This window comes from Scaptodrosophila lebanonensis, unplaced genomic scaffold (assembly GCF_003285725.1).
Source record: "Scaptodrosophila lebanonensis strain 11010-0011.00,11010-0021.00 unplaced genomic scaffold, SlebRS2 tig00001415-arrow-pilon, whole genome shotgun sequence".
Classification (NCBI taxonomy): Eukaryota; Metazoa; Arthropoda; class Insecta; order Diptera; family Drosophilidae; genus Scaptodrosophila; species Scaptodrosophila lebanonensis.
This window is the reverse complement of record NW_022060742.1, coordinates 11,455,937-11,482,234: the sequence shown is the minus strand read 5'-3', so window position 1 is coordinate 11,482,234 and position 26,298 is coordinate 11,455,937. Positions and strand designations below refer to the sequence as shown.

The 26,298-nt window shown below is 36.5% G+C and overlaps 2 protein-coding genes across 2 annotated transcripts; one reads left to right on the top strand and one right to left on the bottom strand.

The window, feature by feature from the left end:
- Positions 1-20,499: 20,499 nt before the first annotated feature.
- Positions 20,500-25,082, bottom strand: LOC115632113 (COMM domain-containing protein 4). Its single transcript, XM_030529106.1, has 4 exons — positions 24,952-25,082; positions 21,577-21,717; positions 21,279-21,510; positions 20,500-21,220 (listed from the first exon to the last, which is right to left on the bottom strand). Exons 1-4 carry the CDS (start codon positions 24,952-24,954, stop codon positions 20,991-20,993), a joined length of 606 nt encoding a protein of 201 aa, XP_030384966.1. The 5' UTR covers positions 24,955-25,082; the 3' UTR covers positions 20,500-20,990.
- On the top strand, positions 23,907-24,811 carry LOC115632852 (leucokinin). The gene has a single exon (XM_030530111.1). The coding sequence runs from the start codon at positions 24,091-24,093 to the stop codon at positions 24,667-24,669; it is 579 nt and encodes a 192-aa protein (XP_030385971.1). The 5' UTR covers positions 23,907-24,090; the 3' UTR covers positions 24,670-24,811.
- Positions 25,083-26,298: the final 1,216 nt, after the last annotated feature.

The window sequence follows — 26,298 nt, the reverse complement described above, 5'->3', positions numbered from 1 at the left end:
ATAATCCATTTGCCTCACCCTCCTCCCGTTCCCCTCCCCTCCTCCGACCAACGACGAGACGAGTGCGAGGCACAAAATTAATATTCAGATTTATGTATTAATAAGATTTGAGTGGTGTACAGGACACGTACATTTAGGACTGCATGGTGTGAGAGGCGAGTTTTGGGGTCAATTTCTGCTTATCGTATAATTAGAGAGACCCGCGTCAAATTCCCCAAATATGAGACGCTTTTCCACCCAACCCCATCCCATTGCCATCTTCAATGCGTTCGTGGAACGGTTGTGTGCGGTGCAAATAGGAAAAGTCGCATAATTAATCTGCTTATGAGCAGGCCAAATGGGTCGAGAGCATGAGTGAGATGTGGATTCGTGCATCCAAATGTGTGACTAAGTAATTGCAAGTAATAATATTAATAAAACAATTTAGTTTTATGCGACTTAGCTGTAGCCATTGTTGGCCAGCAGTTGCTTGTAATGTAAATCATTTGTGATTATAAATGAGGGAGGGAGGCAATGGTGAGGAATTCAGAATTCAGCTCCTCTGAGGATTACAAATAAAGCAACATAATGGTACTTGAGTGTGTTCGATATATACATATATTCTCGTATATAGGACGAAACAAGATTGAAACTGTTCCTCATTTTTATATACACGTATTTATTTCAGTACAGTAAGTTTTGTTGTAATCTATTTTACGTTTACAAACAGTGTTTTTTTTTTACTAATCTGTGAGTAGAATAGTTATTATTCACAGAATGAGAAATTTAAAAATAAACAAGTTAGTAATTCTTATTTAGCACTATATGTTTTCTTTTTGAGTTCGATACAAACTGATTTCTTAAGCTTAACTAAGAGCTAAAGAAACCTTTGCACAAGATTTCCTATCGTAAGATTAGACGATCTTATTACCATAGAGAACTTAATATCAACAATTATATTGGGAATGGTATGTTCGTTAAAATAAAGACAACACTGCAGACATAGCGTCTGCAACTATTGTGAGAATGGAATTTATAGGGAGCTAGCTATTGCAAGCTTAGATAGGGCTAGTATATATAAGTCTTCTATAGAGAAAGATGCGATACGACAGATACAAGCTGCAAGCTGTAAAATAGTATCCAGTGATACTGTAGATCAACAGTCGCCTGTTCGAGGACATTTTAACTTGTTAACATATGTGTAGCAAATTGTTTTAACAATTAAATCTATTTATCTAGTTCTATAAATAGCAACCAGCCCTGTTGTATTCAAAAGTTTGATCTAGTACCAAGCTAGACAACGTACAGATAAAGCAGATTATCTGCAGTCAAAAATTAATGTTAGTAATTACTCTCAATAACTAATGCTTTTCCCCATTTACAGGTTGAATTTTCTTAAGCCGCTTTTTGCTTAGTAGATGAAGACCTGCATTTATAGTTTGGCTATGGAGGTTGTACCATTTCAGCTAAGCTTTGATAAATGATGATGTGTATTTGTTCCAAGTCGGCCCTATATCTAATTTAGGATCTCTAGCTTTTTCGAGCTATGTATATGCGTGACAACTAAGTACCCTATAATGATATGAGAGATATGAGACACCCAATCGTTTTTGAGGAATACAAGTATTGTTAAAATGAGAAAATAATTTATTTTATAAATAACTTAGTTATTATATATATATATATCTAATTGAATCGAACGTTATATACTTAATTTTTACACTATGTTTCTATCGAAGTTGGGTGAGTCACAACCAAGGACAAACAGGCTTACCTTTTGAAATATTTTAGATAATTTTTCTAAAATTATTATTACTTTTCATTTGGTTTTTAGGTTGTCTTTAAGCAGCATTCTCTTTTTTGATTATTTTCTTAATCACTAAAGGGCTTAGATATGGCTGAAATTTGCTCTACAAATAGAGAGTTCTCAGAAGCAAATCGCTTTTGAGCCCAATGGCATTTCGAAACAATGATAATTACTATATATAAAGTGTGTGGAATATTCATATTTTAAAGGTACGTTATAACAATTTCTATCCCTTGTAGTAGAATTAATATTTAATTTTTTTTCTATTTGATTCCTCAGTTTCTCTAATATGTGATCCAGAGCTTTAGCGCTCGCACCAATCCGCACTGCCATCAATCTCAGTCGGAGTCCCCAATCTGCTTGTGTGCAATATGCGCAGATTAATTAATTTGAATTAACAAACATGTGCATATACGCATATAGTATACTCAGGGCCGGAACAACAAACATGCATACTACTCGTACACATTGTTGTTGTGCTATAATTAATCAAATCAAATGCATGAGGCATGGCTCTGTACACTCACCAGACTACATGGTCCGCGTAGGTCGGAGTCTAGAGGCAATAATCATATCAAATCGGCGCTCAGAATATGCGTTCAGTTGCATGTCAATTACAGCTGGCGCCCACCGTCAACCACCCCGCAACTCTCCCCCCCACCCCCAGCCCACTCCGAAACAGAGCTCTGTAAATGAGCCCTAAGAGCAGGCCTCAGCTAATATTCAAAGTCAATCGGCGGCCGTCATGAACTTAGTGCTTAGGGTCGCCGGCACGGCCAATTATTCATGCCATGCCGCACACAATATGCAAATCGAATGCGAGCATCGATAATCAGATGCAAAAAAGTATTTGCTCCGTTTGCGCCAATTTCATGGCAAATATGGCGGCATTTGCTTTTAATAGTTGATAAGCAAAAAGAGCAAATTGAATTGGAAGGAAGCGACGCTGCAGCGAATTGATTGTGATTTTTTATTGAATTTTGAATGGGTTATGGATTTGATTTGATTTTCTTTTTGCTCCTTTTTTTAATTTTTCTAAAAATGCATAGAGTGTCGGAGTTATTTTTTTGCATTCATTTGGGGAGGCGAGATTTATGCACCGCACAGCTGTGTGTTGTAATTTTTGGTAAAGATTTCCCCGCGATTTATTGTGTGCAATTTTTTTTTCCTATTCGACTCTTTCGGGTTTTTTTTGTTTTTTTTCTTTGTACTATCTTTTTGGACGGACTTGCAGTGGCGGCGCGCACATTGAAAACGAATCACGTGAAATCTAAATAGCATCATAAATCAGACAACGACGCGCAGGTTGGCTCGCTTTTGGTTCGCATCGGCCAGACAATGATATATGTTTGGGCAAAATGGCGAACGCGCTTTCGACTCGCATGTGTATGAAAATTGCAAATCGCTAGACGGCCTTTGATTGCGCCAACCAACCAACCAACCAGCCCAGCCCAGCCCGGCCCTCCATCCAAGCAGCCATCGCATAAAGGTAAGCCCAGCCAGCAGGTCATTTTGTTGGACCTGCCAGCTCGGCTCGGCTCGCATTCACATTCGTATGTAAATTTCGCGCTCTGGCCGCCCATAAATAAGTGCTATGTGAGGCTTGTGGTGGTTGGAGGGGAGCTGAGGCTATACCCATAGTTACGCGGTAGTTTTGTCCTTGGAGACCACACGCTGCATACGCCTTTTGTTTATTTATTGACGGTGGATAGCTTGCCAAGTCTTATAACTTATGTAGAGTCTTTTGTTTGATGCATGATTTATGCATTGAAGGTGTTTGCCAAGAGCCCTGCGTACAGAATTTTCTATTTATGTTATATGTCCAATGAAATATGAAATAGTTTTCAAAATGACATAGCTCCGACATGCCAGTAATAGTAGAAATTCATCACAGGGTCAAAACAATTCAAAATCCAAGTGTACTTACATATATTTTAGTTTCGAACTTAACAGAAGGAAAAAAGTGGAGGAGATTTTATAATTTTAGTTTATACATATATGTAATTCGCTCCGTTAAAGCTCTGTTAACAATTTAGAAAATCTATATCTATAGCTCTAACTAAAGATTTTATATATGTACATAAATATTTCAACACCCAAATGGTTAAATCAGTTTGTAGTTTCTCTTAAGCGTTATTTAATATCTTAGGCTCAAGATGTCAATAGATGTGTTAGTCTTTCTTTGTCGTAGCTGTCTTTTAAAAGTCTAAAGTTATAACAAAAACAAAACAAAAACAAGAGAGAACGCTACAGTCGAGCAAGCCCGACAGTGTAATACCCTGTACCCAGGTAAACTTCCGTCACTGAGTTACATGCGCCCATAGCAGCAACAAAAAGAGGAAGAAGAAGAGCGAACTTGTTGCTGCAGTTTGTGGGGGTTGTACTGGCGAGAATTTGTTTCGCTAATAACTTTTCTTAGAAATGACCGAATTGAATTTTGAACAACAGTAGACAATTATATATAAATTATGTGTGCAAAGTTTGGTTTAGGTAGCATTTGAAATGTGGACGCTATTGACGAAATTCTGTAGCGGGGGAAGGGGGGGAAAATTAAAAAAAAAAAATAAACTCGTCCTTACTCGGACCTAGGAGAATCTGGATGCCAACTTTGGTTATTCTAGCTTTTATAGTTTCTGAGATCCTCGCGTTCATCCAGACGGACGGACAGACGGACGGACAGACGGACAGACGGACGGACATGTCTAGATCGATTTCTCTCGTCATGCTGATCAAGAATATATATACTTTATGGGGTCGGAGATGCTTCCTTCTGTATGTTACATACTTTGCACAAACCTAATATACCCTTTTTACCCTACGGGTACAGGGTATAATAAAAAAAAAAAAACACCCCTAAACTCACTTCAATGGGTATATGTGCTGCAATGTTAGTATCCAGCTTGGCATTTTCGATCAATTTTTCTATACAAGTAAAACTCTTCTGCTTTTAGCAGGCGGTCATTAAATACATTTTATTTAAGAGCTTAATCCAAATCCTGAGAGCTCGATCTACAATGGTGTACTTTTTAGAAAAGTTTATACTATATCACTCCACATAGTTCCGTTTTAAATGAAAATCGTAAATGCCCAGAGTAGTCATTAGATATATACTATATATATATATATATCTTAATTAAATTGTAATGATTAGGGATCATAAATATTTTCCAGGTGGTTGTTCATGTTTGTCAAAAAAACTTTAGACGTATGACACTAAACTAAACACTAGACTTCACAAATATTATTTGATTGTAGAAAGATAACAAAGAAAACAGATATAAGCAACTTATCTCACCACAATAGGCAAATGAAATTTATTTGTGGATTTATTCCAATTTTGCTTTTAGGTTTTAGTTTTATTTTTTACCTAGATGTTTATTAGATTGTGGGAAATTGCATTTTAGCCGAAGGGTATTTAAAGTCTCTATCTTATCAGTTAAGAATATATACTATATGTTTGCAGTTTTTAGCGTCAGCTTACACATTAAAGACAATGTAGCAGCAATATCAATCGATGCTAGATTGAATTTGTAGAAAATATTTCACTATTTCGATTTGGATTCCTTTTGGACAATTCCTTCTCAGCCTCCTTCTGAATGCGAATGCTTTTAAGCTGCACACTTTTATGACGGGAACATTATCGACACTATCCACAGTAAGTAATGTATATGAATTAAATTGGTGTAATCTTTTAAAGTTTCAATTTAGAATAAAATGTAAATTTATAATGCTTTCAAATAGTTCAAAAAATCTCTTTTTAAAGTAATACTGTTTCGCGTTTCGAACTGCTCCAATTTATTTGAGCTATATCTGTATGGCGCTTCATAATAAATGATTAGACCCCTGGCCTGTCTCCACACATTATCTAATACGTAAATTATCATAAACAAATTAAAAAAGTTCGTGATGTGTCATTTTGACAGCGCTGCTGTAAAGGGAGAAGGACTCTTAACCAAATAGTCGTAGGCAAGAACATCAGCCCAAACACAATGTAAGAGTTTAATGCTTTTAAAAGTAATAAGCAAAGCCTAGTGGGTGGTCTGAGACAGCCAGTGAGCCGAACCAACCACCTAACCACCTCCCATGATGACTCAAATCCAATTGGAGCACCACCACTGAGTGGGCCTCAAGTGTTAAAATAAAAACACCCACTGGGACGTAGACAAGTATAGTATAGCGGCTGACGACGCACAGGGACTAGGATTTTAAACATAATTTGTTTGGGCTGATGTGGTGGCGCCCAAAGGGGTTGCTCAAGAGACACGCACAGCGGGCGGACCAAAGCAGAAAGCAGAGTACAGAAGGGTCCCGTGTCAAAACAATCAGTCAAAATATCTACGACCTGACTCGCAGTCCATTCGCTCGTCCATTTGTCTGGCATATTATTTTCATAATTTGATTACAAAAGAAAACAAGAATAATATTTGTAGCATTTTGTTGTTGTGGGTGCGCTGGGCTGGACAGGGCCGGGCCGGGCCGGTTCTTCCGATTGGCGACACGTGACTCGGCCACCAAGCGGCACGTGGCAATGGCGGCACCATCGGCGTGAAAGCGGCGTGTCAACTCGCATGTAATCACAACAAACATGTGGCCAGGCCAGAGCCATGGACGTCTGGATATCGGCATACAATGAAATTACCATTAAGCATTTAATAGTTGCCTGTTGGCACATTGCAACAACTGATGTTTTGGTCGGAAGCGGAGGGTGGTGCTGGTGGTGGTGGTGGTGTGGTGGTATGGTGGATAGGCTTGTGGTTGGCCGCGTGCCGACGCCTCATCATTCATGTCGAGTCGGACGGCCTGGGATCATTTGCCGTAATGTACATGTAAATTATGCGCAAATTTTAAAATCTAATCGCTCAGATAACGTTTACACAGTTTTTAAATCGTGGGATTTCGGAGGGCAGTAGAAAACAAGACTGACAGCAGCTTAGTGTTGGAGTTAACTAAACACGTGTTGACATTATATAAAATAAAACTCGATTCAAATAAAAGGCAAGTGTTTGTAGGGAAAAGGTTTGGCGAGATATAAACATATACTGGATGACAATGAAAAGACGAGCCGACACATTTCCTCAAAATAGTTATGGACAACCTGGCTAGAAATCAAAAATCAAATTTAATACAAATTCTGGAATTCACGAAATGAATAATCATTTCATGGCTTCTTTAAAGCATTGTTGAAGTATTTTAATGACTTTTGTAGAAACTGCAGATACAAAAAAAAAATATAGAGAGTTAAACACAATCTACAGAAAATCCTTCTGATATACTCGACTTAATTTTTAGTTAAAGAGAGCGAAAATCGACAATCGATATTTAATTAACCATAAATACATATTATTTTAAGTACCCTCCTTTGAATGACAAATCAGGCCTTTTTGATTGACTTTTTCTTTGAGTTTAAGCCAAGTTTTGATTTAGGCTCTAAATTTCTGCAACTCTAGACAATTCATAGATCTTGATGCTTACTGTGAACGTGCATTGCAAACAATAACTATTTTTAATTATATTTATTTATTAGTGTGGAAGTTATCATAGTGTCTCTAATCAATGGCGATGCTTCCTGATTGTTGTACAAATCTGAACTGTTTCTGAAAATTTCGCCCACAATTGGGTGAACATCGCGTGCATTCCCATAATTAACTTACTTAACTTACTTAACTTAATTAACTTACTTAACTGTTAGTATTGTGTTGAAAACTGCAAATTTCTTGAGAGAAAGTGGGAATATTGGTGTACAGAGAAGCAAGGGCGTAGACAGGGGGCAGGAGAGCTGTTGTCCCCCCTACAAAAAATTTTGCCATTTAAAAGTCGACCACACGTTCATTATTATGACGTACTATTTCGCCTTAAAATGGAACGGAGTTGGATTTGTTCAGGTTTTTTCATTGATCATATGCATAAATTCTTTTTTAAATGCACCGGGCATTATTTAATCAGAATTTTAATTTTTTGGCCCCCCTTTTGGTAAAAACTGCAAGAAGGCACTAGCAACTGATTCCTTACTCATATCTGTGCAATATATCATTCCCTTTGAGATATACTATCGTATTTATATCAGCTTTATCAGTACAAATTATTCCTTAAGTGGAAGTATATCTTATAAAATGTAATCATTTTATAGGGATAACATTTTCTACCATTTCTACCCATCAATACACTCATTATTGCTAACTTAATACAATGCTAGTGACACACCTGGCAAGCGTCTACATTTAATCTACCCCCTCATGCATTTCTTCATTGTCATCGAAATGTGTAATGGCATTATTTGAAAATGTTGTGGCATAAAGCAGTGGCAGTGGAAAGGAAAAGCTTAAACTGAAATAAATCGTAAAATAGTAATAAATATTTATAGATACCCTTGATTGGCTGCGGTTGTTGCTATTGTTGCTGCTGTTGTTGTAACACATGTAAAGATTATAAAAATAAAATTTTATTGTTGACCAAGACGAGCCGCCACAGCCACAGCAACAGCAACAGCAACAAACACTAACAACACGACCCTTATGCACAAATTTTAAAATCAAAAATTGACGATTATGCAAAAATCCACACAACACCTTTATGGCAACAAGGGTCGCACCATACATGAAGTTCTTCTCTTGACGTGCTGCTTTTATGCCTAAATATGACATTTGTTTTATGCCGACTACAGGTTGCGTCGCATAAAGAAAAAGAAAAAAAAAACAAGAAGAAAAAACACTGCAAAATCCTTACAGGCGGCCTACACACATGTCCAGAGCCCAGCGCGATAAAAGTTAAATATGCAAAGATGAAAATCTATAATTTTTTATGAGCTCTTCGCTTTGCAACACGCGGCACACGACCAATGTTTGTTGCTCTTGTTGTTGTTGTGGTTGTTGCTGTTGCTACGGTGCCACATTATGTCGCATTTTTATGCCCTCGCGTGTGGTTCTGAGGCTAATTTGCTCGCTTGCTCCACTCTGCCTCCGACCCTGACTCCGACTCTGACTCTACTGCGGTAGCGGCTCAATTTGTTGCGGTTTTTCGGCATTGCGAAATTTGCGCAATTTTATGATTCGTGATTTGCACGAATTATATTTTTATAGTTTAACAATATGTCGACCGGGTCGTTCTTGTTATTAAAGTTGCATTTGTATGCGTTTCGAGTTATCCCGTTTCGCTCTTCTCAGGCTACAGCTCAGTGTGGCATAACTCATACGCAGGGTGTGCGTCTTTCATCTCAAGTGAAGTGTTTTGCAATTAAATCAGAGGAAAAGACTGTACATGGTGTACTATATGCTTTGGCCTAAAAATTTCCGAAAGCTGGACCTGAGCTGCCATAATTAGTCTAAGCTCTCGAGCTATAAAACCTAAACTAAGTCTGGATATTCAGTTAATACTTAAAATGTTTAGACAATTATAATTGCTCTAAATCGTATATATGTATGTAGCTACTTATATAAGGCAGTCTTAAAATCCACCTGGAGCTGCGGCATTCAACTCTTACGGACCAGGCCAGTCACTCGAACATAGAGCTGTTTCCTGTTTCCCATAGGGATGTAAGATGAAGGAAAAACATCGATGTCTCTATATCGATGAATGGTCGGTGTATAGATGTTTTAGCAAATTAACTTTCCATGGAAAAAAATGCTAATATTGGGGAGAAAACCAACGGAGATGTTTGAAATTAAAAAATTTTAAAAACAACGACGAGATGCAGCTACGTTTTTAAGCATATTAGGTGTGACATTATATATGAAAAAATGAAGATCAAAAGGCCTAATAATCTAAAATTTATATTAAAAAATATACATTTTAATGAAAACATCAAATAATTATTAATATAAAAATACCTTCTTCGGTAAACCACACAAAGAAATGTGACCGCCCAATAAAACATGAAAATGTTCGATGTTTCGACAAACATCGATGGATCGATGCATCGTTAGCAAAAACCCATCGGAAAACATCGATGCATCGTGGTAAAAATGTCGTTGATGCCCGATACAAGTACATCGGTGTGTTTTTACATCGCTTGTTTCCCATTGACTGACTCTTTTGCACATGAGTCGGCCACAGCTGCAAAATGGAATGCCTATCGATTTCTTATACCGATTACATATTAAATTGTCTTATCGATATGCCTGTTAAAGTGACGAATTGCTACATTTTTTTCCAAACAATTATTACTATTTGTTTATAATATTTTCGAATCTTGCATACGTTGATTTTAAAAGGAATATAAATGTCGATCGATCGATTAATTAAAAATTCACATAATCTTTATACTCAAAAAAAAGAAATGTTATATGAAGGCAAGCGATCAACCTTCGCTCATTTAATCATTTAATTACGTACCGTTGGTAATAAAAGGTAAAAAATTAGCTCAAAATGTTTGTATAGGACGACTTTTATTTCTTTTTACACTCTATTGATATCATATTACGATCATTAGCATCCACAAATCGGCTTTGACGTGCAACAGGCGCCGCAAAGTCTCGGCGCCAGCCACGAATACCAGGCGGGGTCTAAAATTGATTCGCACCAAGGTCCAGTGCAAGATTCGGGAATGTTGCCGTAGCATTGATTGTTGCATGGAGAGCAGCATGGCTGGCAACATGGGCCGCAGCATGGAGAAGGACACGGCGGAGCACAGCGGGGCCGGCGACGTGGCGGGCAAAACGGTGCATAGCATGGATCCCACTTGGGTGAACATTTCGGGGGGCAGCATGGTTTCGAGGGGCATGGTTTTGGTGGACAACACTGCACACATTTGTTTGCCGTTGAGGGCTTACAGTTTGCGAAGGAGTTGCAATTGTTTAGCCAAGTGCCGCCACCCAGGCGAGCACATCCTCTCAGCGACTTGGTGCCAAGCAAACATTTCGAATCGAACGTTGGATTGTTGCAATAGTGCCTCATAGCTAGACCTACGATCAATAGTCAATAAAAAGAAAACAGGTCAACGATGACCCTATTTTCGACTTATACGGCGAATGTTGATAACAAGCCTAAGAATGAAGGAGGTATATTAAATGCAAGCTGATGACTCAATTGATTGGCACTTACATAGGCAATATAAGCAGAAAATGTGGACGTCGTAGATAAAAATTATATATATATCGACGAAATGTAGAAAAAAAAAACTGAATAAAATGTTGCTTAGATCGTTGGGAAACCATTCTCGTATTTATTTTGAAGTGATGATAAGCGATCGGAGCTAATGGTATCATCGATTATTTCTAATAATCTATTTTGAAATATAGTTGAAAATAGCTATTAATTAGTTATTATAGAGCCACATTATGCAACATTTTTGAAAATATTTTGACTGGTGCACAAAAATTTCTTGGTGCTAAATAGTTGAATGTTCTATATTTTTCAGAGTTTTAAGAAGAATTCTATTGGCACAAATTCTTGGGATTGGCTTAGCTATTCCGATAATCGTTAAATGCTAAAATTTTTGAACTCAATATATGTACTTAGGCTTGCGAATTACAATAAGGATTCTTATATTTATCATACATGTACTATAATCTTATTTAAACAAACAAAATTTAATTTTAATTTATTATTTAAAGCACAATTTCGAGATCTGTTATGGTTTATATATATATTTTTTATGTATTTATCTATCTTTTTTTCTTAGCTCGCAAAGAAATAAAACAATTTGGAATATGAATTTGCTAATTTCTCTTCCTAATGAAATCCTTCTATTGCCAAAAAAAATATATATATGTATACAACAATATCTCTCGGTGTTGCAAAAAGTAAGTGAAAATCGACATAGGTCCGATAGGTATCTTCAGCTTTTTGGATAAGATTTTACAGGTTTCTAATGTCCCAGGCAGTTAAAAACCTTTTTCAAATGTTTGCAAAAAATCTTCGCTAGTGTGGATAGAGAGAGTTTTAGCCAAACCTAAAGGAATTGAAAACACTTTATTGAATCAATACCACCAGATTCTATAAATAAATAGTTTCCTTTCTCATTTTCTTTACACAAGCCCACCCCAGCATTCTTTCTCTGTTGTTTTTGAACCCTTTTTAAATGAAACATCAAACTAATTTCCTAATGGTGGCGACACATAAATGAAATCATAAATAACAGACAACTTTGATTTACTTGCGTGGCCAACAGCATCAACAACCAACGGCACATTAAATAAAGTGCAACAATACGCAATAAACGCCCGACTCTGCCTCAGCCTCTAACTCTGACTCGAACTTCGACTCCAAACCCAAGCAGATAACCCTAACACATCCAGCAGGGGGCATCCAGCAACCACTTAGCTGTGCACTGATGCGTGAGCAAATTCCGGATAACTGCGCATTTGTTACGGTCCCAACCAGACCGAAAACTGAGCAAACATTGCGTTCAAGCCGACCATGTGATGGAAAGCAAATAAAAGACGACGGCATTGAGACTCAAATCAAATAGAACTAATACTCGTAGATGCACCGTCTGCGCCAATTAGTTGTTCAATTCGCAATTTCGTCCTGGCAGGTGGCTGAGCAAAGCCGAATGGGAAGTTTGTTTTGGACGCGGGCAGGCGCTTATTGGGGGTCTTATTGTCTTAACAGAAATCGTGTCTTCTGTCCCAATCGCCCGATTATCTTATGTCATTGAAAAGTTGGAAATGAAAAAAGTCTTCAGCCTGCATTTGAAGTTTTGAAATTGTAGCTCCTTTGACAGGAGGTCAAAGGGACAATTGCCTATTGCTTTCCCCATTTCTTTCGTCATCTCTCTCATATATTTTCACATTGTACTCCAAAGCTATTCTTAAAAGGGTAGTCTAGTTATACATGATATGTAAATCATTAGTCAAGTTCCTAAAGCCAAAAAGGCTATAACTGAGAAATATATTTACTCATCATCCAGTCCATATTATGTTTTATAGACATTGGTTTATTTGAAATTTGTCTGATACGTTTATCAAGTTGCAGAATTTGTATCTAACTTATCAAAACTGAAAACACATTCATCTTTGGATCTGAAATCATTGCATTTACTAATGATTCTTTGTGGCAGTTTAACATTCGAAAAGGGAAACACTTTCTTTTGGAAAATCAAGTGATACGTTTTGAAATGTTTTCATAAATATATTTCTTCTAAAGTGGTAATTTTAAATGTCCATTAATTAATGCATGCACTGTTTTTAATTTCAACCAGCACTATAGCAAGTTTTTATAGTCATCTACAAAGTGTTTAGTTTTTTGTTTCTATGTAAAATTTGTCTACGATTTTATCCCAATATTGAGTCGAATTTAACAAGAGTTCATACAAGATTCAAAAAATGTGATCACGATTGTATATTTTTCTCGGGAAGGATAAACAAACAGACAAAATATTTGTATATTTTAAATAGATAATGTCTATCAAGTTATGAACGGTAATAACATTAAATTCTATCCGTATTTTAAAGTATTGTATTAAATAAAATAAAAAACAAATTTAATTTTTTAATTTGCCAAAAAAAATCCGATGTTCATTGAATAACAATTTATTCTTAAATACATTTGTTTTAAAAAATTGTTCGTTATGTTCTTTCTTTGTTAGAAAGCATTATTGGATGGTTTTTAGTAACAAGTGTAGAATTAGGCTTGTTCTGATCTGTAATCTGTTCGTCTGTATGAACGCGTGTATTTCGGAAAGTACGAAACCTAGACCCACTAAATTTGGTATGGATGTTTGAACCAAGTTAGATAAAATGCAAGTTTTTGTTAATACGCATATATTTAATACAGTTTTCTTAAATTTCTTAAAGTGTCTAACACACTTTTGTTACCACCGAAGAGAACTTTGCTTTAATATGTTGAGCTCAAGAAAACTCAAACTTCAAGGCAGACACATGCAGTCACACCTTTTTACATGATGCATGGCATTAAAAACGCATTCAACGACCCATAAAGTGGCAATTAAAATCTTATTTTCGCTTATTACGTTTCCGTTCGCGGCCTTCTTGGTTGTGGACGCAGCTGCGTTTCCAGCTGCCTTTAAATCAGAGCTCTGTAATAAACACGTCTAAAATTTTCTACAACAGCAACAATTGTCGCCTGAATGCCATTCCCATTCCATTTGCCCCACCTGCCTCCTTGCCACCTTGCCGTGCCAACTGTTTCTGCGTAATTGAATCATTTTAGCGCCATTTATTTTGTCGCTTATTGTTGGTTGGTTGGTTGGTTGGTTGGGGGGGGAAAGCGGCTGGGACTTCGTGACATTTGTAAAACAATTTCTATTTTCAAAATGAAATCTGCAGCAGCAGTAGCAACAACAACAAGCACATAAATAATAATGCGTTAAATTTATGCGCTGATTAATGTGGGGCAGTCAATCAGCTTGGAAGCTGGAACTTTTTCCTTAACCATTGCTCAGGTGCTGCCAGCCAACAAGCTCATATGAATATTTGACTGAGCCAAATACGAATTCAAACGAAAACTTTTCAACCATGTAGGACAAAACAGAAAAAAACAAGAGCAATGTGATTTTCTGGTGGAATGGTATTGTCAAAGAGCATACCAAATTAATTGAAACAACCCCCCTGGTATATCTGTTTAGTGGAAAATACGTTGGCATTTAGCGAAACGTTTATTTCATTATTACGCACAAAGACCTCCGCGAGGCGAAATCAAATTGAAAAAGTCAAAAAGTGTTGCAGCTAAACCTTAAATAAAGAGGGTAGCAAATAATACGCCAAAGGGGGTGGCGGGATAACTAAAGACCGTAACGGAAGCAGCAAAAAACAACAACAAAAACAAGCCTCCATCCAAGACAAAGCGAAGGGCGTTTAAAGCACACCAACACCACCACCACTAACACCACAACTCAACCATAGACAAAGGCAGACACTTATGAGCAGGCTGGCTGGCTGGCTGGCTGGCTGTCTGTCTCTCCGACCTTCTGCCTCTTTGTCTGTTTGGCCGTCTGTCCGTCTGACACCCTCCTTCACAATGCTGCGACAGCCTCAAATCACATGCATACGGTTTTTAAGTTTTGTGCTTTGTCATAAGTGCGTGAGGGTACGATCTGGCAGATACAGTTATAAAGATATGGTAACAGGCGCGTAATGTGACAGCATTGCCAGACGCACAGAACGTACACATGTTTGGGTGTTGCCAACAGGGCCCTGCAGGGGGTAAACGAGTGACGTAGGCTTACTAATGTAAGTAGTTGGATCGAGAGCGGTCTGAGAAATCATGGAATTTGCATATGAATGAAGCACACACATCATGCGAAATAGTGTAGTCATCAAGGTTCTTTACAATGTAAATAGGCTCACCAATTTGGTACCTCTAACCCTACCTACCTATAACTTAGACTTCATATGTATTCCTCTACTTCAATACATTCAGAGGCAATCAAAGCTAACAAAAATACCATAAATATTGTATTTTTTTTTAAGGTAAAGGCGTTGACTGGATACTTATTCCGCACTGAAGTAAATATTTAAAGGCAAACCATGATAACTAATTTAAATTTTCCAGAAATTCCAATTAATTTAATTTAATTAATATTATAAATTAAAATTTCCACTCTTCAAAATTTGATGGGACGCTCTGATTTAAAATTTTTATATTCAATGTTCTACTTTCAACGGTTTTGAAACATTTTTAAATATTGCCATTAAAAGAAAAGCAAATTAAAATTTCCACTGTTCAAAATTTGATGGGACGCTCTGATTTAAAATTTTTATATTCAATGTTCTACTTTCAACGGTTTTGAAACATTTTTAAATATTGCCATTAAAAGAAAAGCAAGAATGAAATTATACCGAACAATGTTTTTGATAGACTCTGGCTTAAAATATTGAAAACATTATCTTTTGTGTTTTGAGCCGTTAACAGCACGAAACTGAAATTACATTTTAAGTAATTATTTGCAAAAAAGTTTCCTTAAGGATTAGAAAATCAACTTCGTTTTTAAATATAATTTCTCCATAGTTTAGGTATTTAAATAGGTAATTAAAAAAATACAACGGAACCTAAGTATGTATTACAAAGTGATATAAAAGTGTTCCAAATAACTTGTATCTTTAAAGTATTTAATATCTGAAGACTTTAAGACTGAAGACTGTGCTTGTTGATTTTAAAAAGGTTTATTTTTTATCTGAAAAGCCGGTTGGTAGGTTAGCATGATTTACAATAAAAATTTATTCTGTAAATATACTAATTGAAATTGAAAAGTATATCTCAAAGCACTTTGTTAAAAGTCTTTCTTTTTGTGAGTAGAGTTAATTTTTTTTTTGTAGAAATTCAATTGAAATTTAAATACAATTTTAAAATATTTACAAATTTTGACTGACCACAGCTTTGGAAATAATACATTTAATATTATGAAGACGTGTACCTACTTTGACTCAAAACTTTTTGATATTCAATCAAATTTATTCTGTAAATATAATAATTGAAATTGAAAAGTAAATCTCAAAGCACTTTGTTGAACCTCTTTCTTTTTGTAAGTCATTTTTTTATAGAAATTCAATTGAAATTAAAGTACAATTTTACCACAGCTTTGGAAATAATACATTTAATATTATGAAGACTTGTACCTATTTTGAATTAAAGTTTATAGTAATTTATTAAAAGCACCACCATTGCTTAAACTTGATCTCTAAAAAATCTTGATTATGACAATTGCTTTATAAAACTCGTTGTCCAGCCCTCGTGGCTCCTTTATTAAAACCTTCAATTCATAGCCACAAACTAAAATTACGTACAATTTTAAAAAATAAAAACAAATTTCGCATTTCAGAACTTATTTGCGAAACTGCTCATGCAGCCCTCGTGGCAACACACGTGACACACGTCAACTATTAGATGTGCCATTTGTTTACATTGCCATTCTTGCTGTTGCACACGTTGTTTACATGATTTTTGTCGCCCATATTGCCGCAATTGTTTAGATACAATTTTGCGCAAATAACAACAGCTAGAACAACCACAAAAACAGCAACAACAATAACTAAATGGTAGGTAAATAGTTCTCATCTACATTGCCCGTGTGTGTGTGTGTGCGATATAATTGGATCAATGCTACGTGTATTTACCTTTGCCATTCTGATATTTGACGGCCCACAGACTAACAATGTTGCCGAGATGGCGTCTATACAGTCAGACCAGTTCATCGAAACGTTGCAGAGAAATTTAATTAAGGGCACAGGTGCCAAGACACAGACATTGATTGCACCGACCAGGCCAGCTTCAAAAGCAATCATAAATCAAAGTTTAGGTGAAGTTTTGAGATGTGAAAAATGCGCCAATAGCACTCAGAGAAATAATGACAAAGTTATTTGTCGCTTTTGTTTCTTTATTTCCTTCTGTTGTAGTTTGTTCAAATAAGCAAAAGTTTTTAAATTAAAATTAAAATTGACGCCATAGGAAACTATCGTCCAGTATGGACTGGGGATAAATGAACTCGGAAGAAAACCTTACATTTAAGAAATTTCAATGAAATTGATAATTAATTGATAAGTACCAAATAGTTATTTATTTTGTGGAAAATCCAATTGAGGTAGATGTTAATAACACGGTATTTGCACTTTGAGTTATAGAAGTCCTGAAAAGAAATTCTCGGGAACACCGTCTTCCATTGGGATGAAATCGTCCACTTCCTTACTTACGACTTCCATATCGCCATTGAAATCCATCGATTTTTTTTTCATTAAAATTTTTTTTGCCCCTTTTTTGCTTTTCAGTTGCACACACGATTGCCATTGAGGCAACGATCAATCAACAAAGATCGTATAAATCCATCGCTTTCTTTTTTTTGGAACAGTTGGGTTATATTTGCAATCTGTCCGATTGAACCATCAGCAAATTATAATGGGGGAACATTTTACTCTTTGAACCGGAAGTTTATCATTAATTTAGCAAAATGCGTTCAAATTCATATTTACTTTTAATTTATTCAAAACTGCAATGCAAAAAAGAAAAAAAAATAGAATTCTAACAAGGTTAAAAAAAGATGTCGAAAGATTCTACATTTTTAAAATTTTAAATGTTTTGATACTATTTAAGTTCAAAATGTAGAAATGCGCTTTCGCCCCTTTTTTTAAATTAGTGGCAATTTTCATTAATTTTTCAAAGAGCCTCATATTTTTGAAGTGTGGAGAAATGCCACACGGCTGCAGATGTCAGCAACATGTGGCAAGAAGTTCGAATAGAAACAAAAACAAAAAAAAGAACCATTGCCAGAAATGTCGCGATTCAGGAGTCGTGACTTTTTCTGACATGGTCAAGTTTAATTGAAAAAATAATACACGCAAAAATGGCTATAAAGAGCGCCAGTTTTGTGCCGTTTAAATGAAGCTGTCGTATGCCTCGACATTTAACGCCACGCAGCTGCCGAACGGCGACCCCTCTGCCCACATCCAAGTTATAATTAGAAACGTCGGTAGCAGCAGAACAGAGAAGATATAATAGCAAATAAGAATGAAAGAATAAATTAATTTATACGAGTTTTTTCGTTTTTTAATTAGAAATTTTTTACAGATAATTTTAATAACTGCCAGGGCAGAAGCAACTGCAACAACAACAACAACAACTGTGCGCGTAGCAAGGTAGCTCAAGATAGCAAAAGGATGCGTCGGTAATTGCGGACACAACACGCAGCCAAAGAGTGCGCTCTCAAGGGTTGGGGTTGGCAGCGCATTTTGCTGCTTTTTATTAACAAATTTTGCTTTATTTACGCTACGCCATTTCATAATTAATAATATAGGGCTGTCGCGGGAAAATCAACTCACGTGCGCAGGTTGCACGGCAGTTGATTACATTTGACACAGTTCAGGGCTTGTTAGGAACGCATAAATGTGGGCCCCAAAAAGGGTTAAAATTGCCGCAATTTTGTGACACTTTTATGTCAATGATATATCATGCTAACGATTAGACTTCTATATACGAGTGTTGCTGTAGATTATAAATATGTAAATAAGTGGAAAAGCGGTTGAAAGCGCAATTAAATGGATTTCAGAAATAATCTTCTGAATCCAGGAATAGGAATTATTCTAAAACATAGGCGTATTTAAGGATAGCTGTATTAAAAACCAACTAGTACTTTTTATTTTGCAGCTAGATATAAGCAAAGAGATGCATCCGAATTGAGTTTTTATATTTTGAATTCATTCAAAAAATGCCCAAAAACGGCTAAAATAACAAAATGTTGTGATCATTTTATGCCTATTATTAGCATGATTTAAATCAAGTCGGCAACGGGTTGACTTCTCTATATTGTTGTGGAATATAAATATAAATATTCCTTATTCTCAAAACAATCTTATGTAATCAGTTGATTTTTGTTAAACGGAAGCATAGGTATAATACGGATATACCTATACATTTGAAGTGCAGAAATTCCATTTTCGGTTTCTGTAGGTTTTAAAGAATAAGAATAATTTAGCATTCGAAACATGAGAGTAGTAAATTGAAGTATTAATGTAGTGCTAATTATCCATTCTCTAGCGGTGCAGAGACTAAGTTTATGAACCCTAGATCTTTAATTTCGCGAGGATAAATAAAAATCCGGATTGAAATGTGTCCCCAAAATGTGTTTACATTTTCATAAGTATGTCACATTTTCAATTCAATGATGGAGCATATTCCATTCCATTCCACTTAGTATATATATAATACGATGCACTGACCATTCAAAAATAAATAAATTTAAATTTGTAGCTCGTCCCGAATTCATATCATTGTTATAAGGCCCCTTTACTCTTTCTATAGTATTCTTAACAAATTCTTAACGATTAATAAGTTTTGCAATTGATGATTTCCATATTTGTGTATAAATATGAATTAAATGTCGGGAGGAATACAAAAATCTCGGGCTTGGGCATACCAAACGCGGCTATTTTAATTTCCTATTTTTTGCCGGCTATGCAATCCTTTTTCAAAATCCCTTCCAATAAAGCACTAAATTTTTGGGTCTGGCAACATAACAAAGACACAAACCAAAATATCCCTAAACAGACACCATCCCAAAAGAGGAAATGAACACAAAACAGAACCAGTTCCATAATGAAACGAAATTTACCACTTCTGTGCAACTTTTGAATAAACGTTTGTACTTAAAATAAATATAGAAGTAAAAAATTTGATACTTTCAATAATTTCTGTACCTTTCTACGGAAAGCAAGCTTTTGGCATACGATTTCTACTTGTTTTCGCCAATAATTTACAAGAATTTGTACAATAATACAAGTTTTCTCCCTGCTTCTTCTTCGCCATATCGGTCAATTTTAAAGTTGTCGTATTAAATGAAACACGTTCTTTTTATTCTATTTATAAATCATATAACGCATCTTCTATGAGATAATGGTGATTTAGTTCACAGAAGGAAAAATCACCATTTAATTTCAGACTAAATATTGTCTATTAAGGGTGAATGCTAATAAATGAATAGCAAATGGTTTCAATCAATATCGGTGACGGAAATTATTTAAAGTTCTTCTTTAAAGATGTATAATACGATATCCGTTCCTTCCAGTCATAATAAATTAATTTTAAAATCGATTTGATTCATGCAATGTTTGATTGAGAACTTACCAACTGAGTATAGATTTCTTGATTAATTATTTCATAAAAAATTCCTTGAACTTGCTTATTTGTTTTGTTAGATCCAAAATTTGAAATTGAATGTTGATTGAAGAAATCTTGAGGCTTATTCTCGTTTCAAACACCACACAATCACAATAAATCCTTCTGACTATAGTTCTCTTCCCATACGTTCATAAAAAAATAATGCATCATCATTTCCGAAAGTGGTCCTATGTTTAATTCTGGCAACGTTAAACGAATGATGGTTCGAGTTGTAGGTTAACTTCAGGCTTACTAAATATACACCAAGAATGATTAATTGTGTCCCATTCCCGCGTGATTTCCGATATTTTCTCTTCGGTAAAAGACAAGCTTTAGATCCAAAATTTGAAATTGAATGTTGATTGAAGAAATCTTGAGGCTTATTCTCGATTCAAACACCACACAATCACAATAAATCCTTCTGACTATAGTTCTCTTCACATACGTTCATAAAAAAATAATGCATCATCATTTCCAAAAGTGGTCCTATGTTTAATTCTGGCAACGTTAAATGAATGATGGTTCCAGTTGTAGGTCAACTCCAGACTAACTGAATTGACACCAAGAATGTGACTGCACTCTTTGATGAATTGTGTCCTATTTTCCGCGTGATTTCCGATATTTTCTCTTTGCTAAAAGACAAGCTTTCATATCAACTTAAGTGCTACTCTTTTTCCTCCGCTTCTTTATTCTCATATTTCTCCATCAAGTCTCTCGCCACTTTCATCTCCTCTAGTAGCGCCTTTAATTGTGCGCGTTCAATATTCAATGTATGAGTGGTATCTTGGGGCAGTCCATCGACTAATTCTTGCGAGATTTTTAGTTCCAAAGTAAAGCAATCCGATGGTGTGCTATCTTGCGAGGTTACGTTGCGAACACTCTGCAGCTCATTAACTGAAAAAGGGAAAAATATAGCAAATGGGGGAAAATAGTTTAAAAAATCTACACCTACTTTTAAATGCTTTGGTCTGTAGCTTTTCTCGTATGCTTACGGAATGCTTTTCAAGCACCCGACACATGGCCGCCGCATGATCCTTGGGCAGTCCCAGCTGTTGTATTTCCTCGCCGAAAACTGCTTCGCTACAGCTGTAGCGAGCGGCATTCACGAGCATAAAGTGCAGGCAGGCTACGGCGGTTTTACCATCATTACTAACAGACGACGTTAGAGCTCGGATTTTTGATTCCTAGAATACGGAAGAGGAATGGAGTACTCTATTTCCGTTTGAATTGTAATTATAAATCAAACTTACTTCAAATTCATGTCCACTTATGCGCTTGGCCACCAGCTCAGCCAATTCCTCCAAATTACTCACACTTAAGTTGGATAATGTTGAGATGATTTCAGCTAGAACCCAATCGGGACAATCGCCTTCTCCACAAAAGCGAAATTTCTGAAATGACAAAACGTAAGAATTTGTATGAAAAATTAAAGCTTTTAGATTCATTAAAGAGAAAACTGCTTGGTGAGAATGTCAACTGCTGTACTATTTAGCGAGATAGTTTTGCTCAACAGCTATGGAAAGAGGAAAATCCTTTGTCAGATGAGAATTTACAAACCACAACAACACCATAATGGTATTACGATTGCAAACTAAGAAATATAAGCTCCGGAAAACTCGCTTTTCTTCGACCGAAAACTTAGCCTCAGATTATATTTCTATGTATCCATAAATAAGTAGCTTTTAACTTTTTAAATTATTTTGTCATTTACTTCAAACGGCACTTGCCTTTGAATAATAAATCAATAATTTGAATCTGAATCTGAATGTATTTGATCGTTTTATTCTGAAATGTTTTCAACCTAAATTATAAGCCTCAAATGGATCCAAGATGATACCAGCTGTCTTTAAGTCTGATATGTCTAGCAAAATCCCAAATAATATTTATGTATTCATATAGTGTTCCCATTCTTAGCAACTAAGGGTAAGAAATGTTTAAAATAAATAGAAATATAACAGAGTCTAGATAAGCAGCGGAATTATCCATAACATAACGAGTCTAATGTTCAACTCTCTAACCGACTTCACTTCACTATAATGTGTAAGGGTATATTGTTATTGGTGTTCAACTTTATAATACACAGAAGGGAGAATAGTAGACCACATGTTATAGTAAAACATACGAATCGAAATCCAATATTCTTCGGTCTGTATCCAACACTACTCCCCCCTGAATTTTAGAACTATATTGAGCCTTCTTTCTGATGGACACAGATAGTTGTATGTAGAGACCGCCATATAGTACGAGAAACGATGTGATTTCAAAATAGTTTGTGTGTGAAAAACTTGTTTATTCTACGTATATTTATAAAAATATGGAAATCAAGTTGCTTAGCAAGAATATTTCAGTCATATCTAATGGTTTTACGGACCTAGTGGATCACGCATTGCAACCATGAAAAACCAAAAACAAAAGAAAGTAAAAAAAAACCAATTCAGTGGGGTATATGTATTGTTCGGAAGACGAATAATATTTTTTAGCCCGTTTTAATAAAAGATTTTCTAGTGAAAATATAGAAAAATAATATCAAAAAACTACTAAATAACAAGTTGGTTATTCCACTAATAAAGATATTCGCAGCATACCACATGGCTGTAGCTGTCATGAGTCAAAAGTTCTCGCTCTGTTCAAACCCAGGCGGACAGATGAACGGAAATGCCTTTAGTATTTAATTGTCTCGTCATATTAATTATACATTCTTGTATATCGAGGCTATAACGTCGCTTTCTGCAATTTACAAGCACCACAAACTTATTCATAGATGATTGAAAACTATGGCTTAGAGAGCATCCCAATGCTCACCCCAGAATAGGTAAAATTTCTTGTTACAATTTAAGAAGAACTGCTAAAGGATGTTGGCATTGCTGTTTCTTTTTTCTTACCCTCAATTGACACGGGGCACGTTTGAAGTGCTAAATTAAAGGCTAAGCAACAAGTGGCAGCAGAAGACAGTTGGAAGGAATCCAGAAAAAGAAAACAGAGTACTATATTTGCATATGATTAATTTCATACGCTTGCCTGCTAATCAGCCCACCATTTGTTAAAAGAGGCGAATGGGGGGAAAAGGGTTGGCCACACACGCCGCCCAGAGTTCTACCCACAACTAATGAGCACATTGCCAGCCGTTGACTTACTGTTATTTCCAGTTATTTTTCCTGTTCGTTTTTTTTTTTACTTTTTCGTCCACGCCTTCTTGTCCTGCATGTCTGACATATAAAGGCAAGGCGTTGTGTCGTTTCAAGTGCATGTCACGTTTATCTACGGAGCAGGATTAATAAATTTTAAGCGGAAAAACGAGCTACAGTTAAAACAGAGCGTATGACAAATAAGCTTTGCACGCTAATATTAATACATATTGCTGTTGGTGTGCTGTTGTTGTTGTTGTAATTGTTGCAACATATTTATGACACTTGTTACGCGTTATCCCACTTGAGCGCCCAAAAGCTGGCTACGCTTATTAATATTTATCTAGCGATGTGTGTAACGGTTTAGAAATGTGTAAACGACAACGACGTTTTATAATTATTTTATGAACTTCAAAGTTTGTCATTGGGTGTGTTTGTGTGTGTGAAAGAGAGGGTGGGCGGGCGAGTATATTCGAGCAGTCGAACTGCTATAAAAAGGCTTGCGACTCGACTGTGCCTGCACAGTTGTCCTCTTTAATTTGTGGGTGCGCGCGCGTTTCACTGTTCGCCAAATAGCTGCGACGAGCCGTTTGGAACAGTCCAGTCCCAAACAAAAAGGAGAAATTTTGAAATTTTAAAATGTACGCGCTGCGTTTGCTGTTGTTGTTGGGCATTTGCAGGCAACTCCTTGCTCTGCCCACGCACACCGACTTGGAGCTGAACACCTGTGAGCTGCAATTGGCCAAATATCGCAAATTCATACTACAGGCCATACTCAGTTTCGAGGATGTGTGCGATGCATACAATGCGCGGCCATCGAACGCCGAGGAGGCCACACTTTCGGATGCTCTGCTCTTCCACAACTACCAGCCGCCGGCTCAGTCGCAGCGCACCGAAATCTGGGCCTTCTTCAAGCTGCTAATGGCGCAATTCAATGATCTGGACTTTGCCAACATTATACGCGAGGCGGTCATTGAGCGCTGTCGCATCAAGTCCCAGCTGCAGCGCGACGAGAAACGCAATTCCGTGGTGCTGGGCAAGAAGCAGCGTTTCCACTCTTGGGGCGGCAAACGTTCGCAGGGCGGCAGCAGCGGCGGTGGCGGCGTCCTGGACTTGAATGCTCTCAATGCCGCTGGAGGAACGGCGGCCGTGTCGCCATCGGGAGTTTTGTTGCTAACTCCGCCAGAAGCGTCGGGTGTGGAGCACAATTACTACTAGAGAGATGGAAGAGCGTGAAACTCTTTCCAAAAATGTATGAAATGCCAAAACATAATCTACCACAATCAATAAACAAACTAAAATTACACTTAAATGTCTAAAATAAAGTGCAATGCAACAAGAATGTGGCGCCCAGTTTAAATTGTGTCTATATTTTGTGGTTATTGCAGCAGTTTGTTGAAAAATTGCTAACTTCAATCGCTTTGGCAGAAAACAATTAGCCAAGTCAAGTACGCAGAAAATAAGTGGGTAGGACTTTAACGGTTGTTTTTTCATATTTACCATGCTGTTGTTGTTTAAGGGTACTGCGGGATTACACCAAATCTACGTTTGAATTAATTTCTAGCGCTAAATGTTTACTAAAAAACTAAACGCATTCCTCTCCTCTTCACTAATAATACTAATACTAATGAACGTGCTGCCAATTGGCGAAATTGCGTTAAAAATCACGCACGCGCTTGAGTTGGCAGCGTCATTCAACATAACCAAAGCTCGCTGCTACACTCGTGCATACAATGTCAAGCTAGCAGCTATAAAATTGTAGCGGCACATTTAAACCAAAAAACGTTATATATTTAGACAGAAATCAACTTGATATGATTAATAAACAAACGAAACACTGGTTGACTGATTAAACTGACTCGATTAGACTTTAGAATTTGTTGACAAACTTATCGCACGCCAAGCAAAGTGTCACGAACATTAACCCAGCGGAGCTTTCTTTTTGCGTCACACCGCTTTCTTTATCGCTCTTAACCACCACAATAGCAACAACCAGAATAGCTCAACTAAACAATTTCGGCACAATTTTGATAAGCGTACAAACAATTACAAAAAATGGGTGGTAGTTGATAAGCTAACAAACGAACAACAAAGTATAACAGCCGTGAAGAGACTAAATCCGGACTGCTGCTAATAAACCTTGTCTGTAATCATTGGCAATTGTTTTACATATGAACTTAATTAGCATTATCGCATTATAGGCATATAGTTGGCGACATTACACGACATTTCCCCCCTTTTTTCAGTTGTTTTCGAATTGCCTTTGAACACGGACTGTGTGTTAAACACGCTCAAAACAAATGTTAACTAATCGCTCATTCCACAAATCTAATTTAGAAGTCATTAATATTTATTGATAATCGAATACCAAATCGACAAATAAGCACAATATATATATTAAACAACGTGTCGGAGAATTTTTCCTACACGTTTATTTGTTTATTTTTATTTTTTGATCTCGTATTAGCTTGTTTAGACATCTATTATCAAGATGCTTGGCGCCGATGTCAAGCTAGGGTGTTTCTGTTCGAACAGCTGATAATATTTCTAGATTAAGTGGGCGGATAATCTGAACTGTCTCTTCCCTTATATAAAAATAATACAGAGTGCGGCAAGAGTTTCTAAAAATAATATTAGTTTGTAATAAAAATAGGTGGCCCTTTGATCCGTGTTTTATTGAGTCGCATATGTACAAGTATATTGATTTTAGAGGCGGAACTAATTAGATGCTCGCGTTGCTTGCTTGAACCTTCCACCTGCATCTGTCCCATAGATAGAAACCGGATCGAACGATAATCCCACACGAGCCACACGAACCACGCCCGAAAAAGAAATCAACGACAATGC

Bases quoted from the DNA above. Each gene is read 5' to 3' on its own strand.
- LOC115632852 (XM_030530111.1), top strand. From the start codon at position 24,091: ATGTACGCGCTGCGTTTGCTGTTGTTGTTGGGCATTTGCAGGCAACTC.
- LOC115632113 (XM_030529106.1), bottom strand. The intron at 21,511-21,576 runs GTAAGTTTGATT...TCCGTATTCTAG, and splicing joins TAAGTGGACATGAATTTGAA to GAATCAAAAATCCGAGCTCT. The intron at 21,221-21,278 runs GTAGGTGTAGAT...TCCCTTTTTCAG, and splicing joins ACAGACCAAAGCATTTAAAA to TTAATGAGCTGCAGAGTGTT.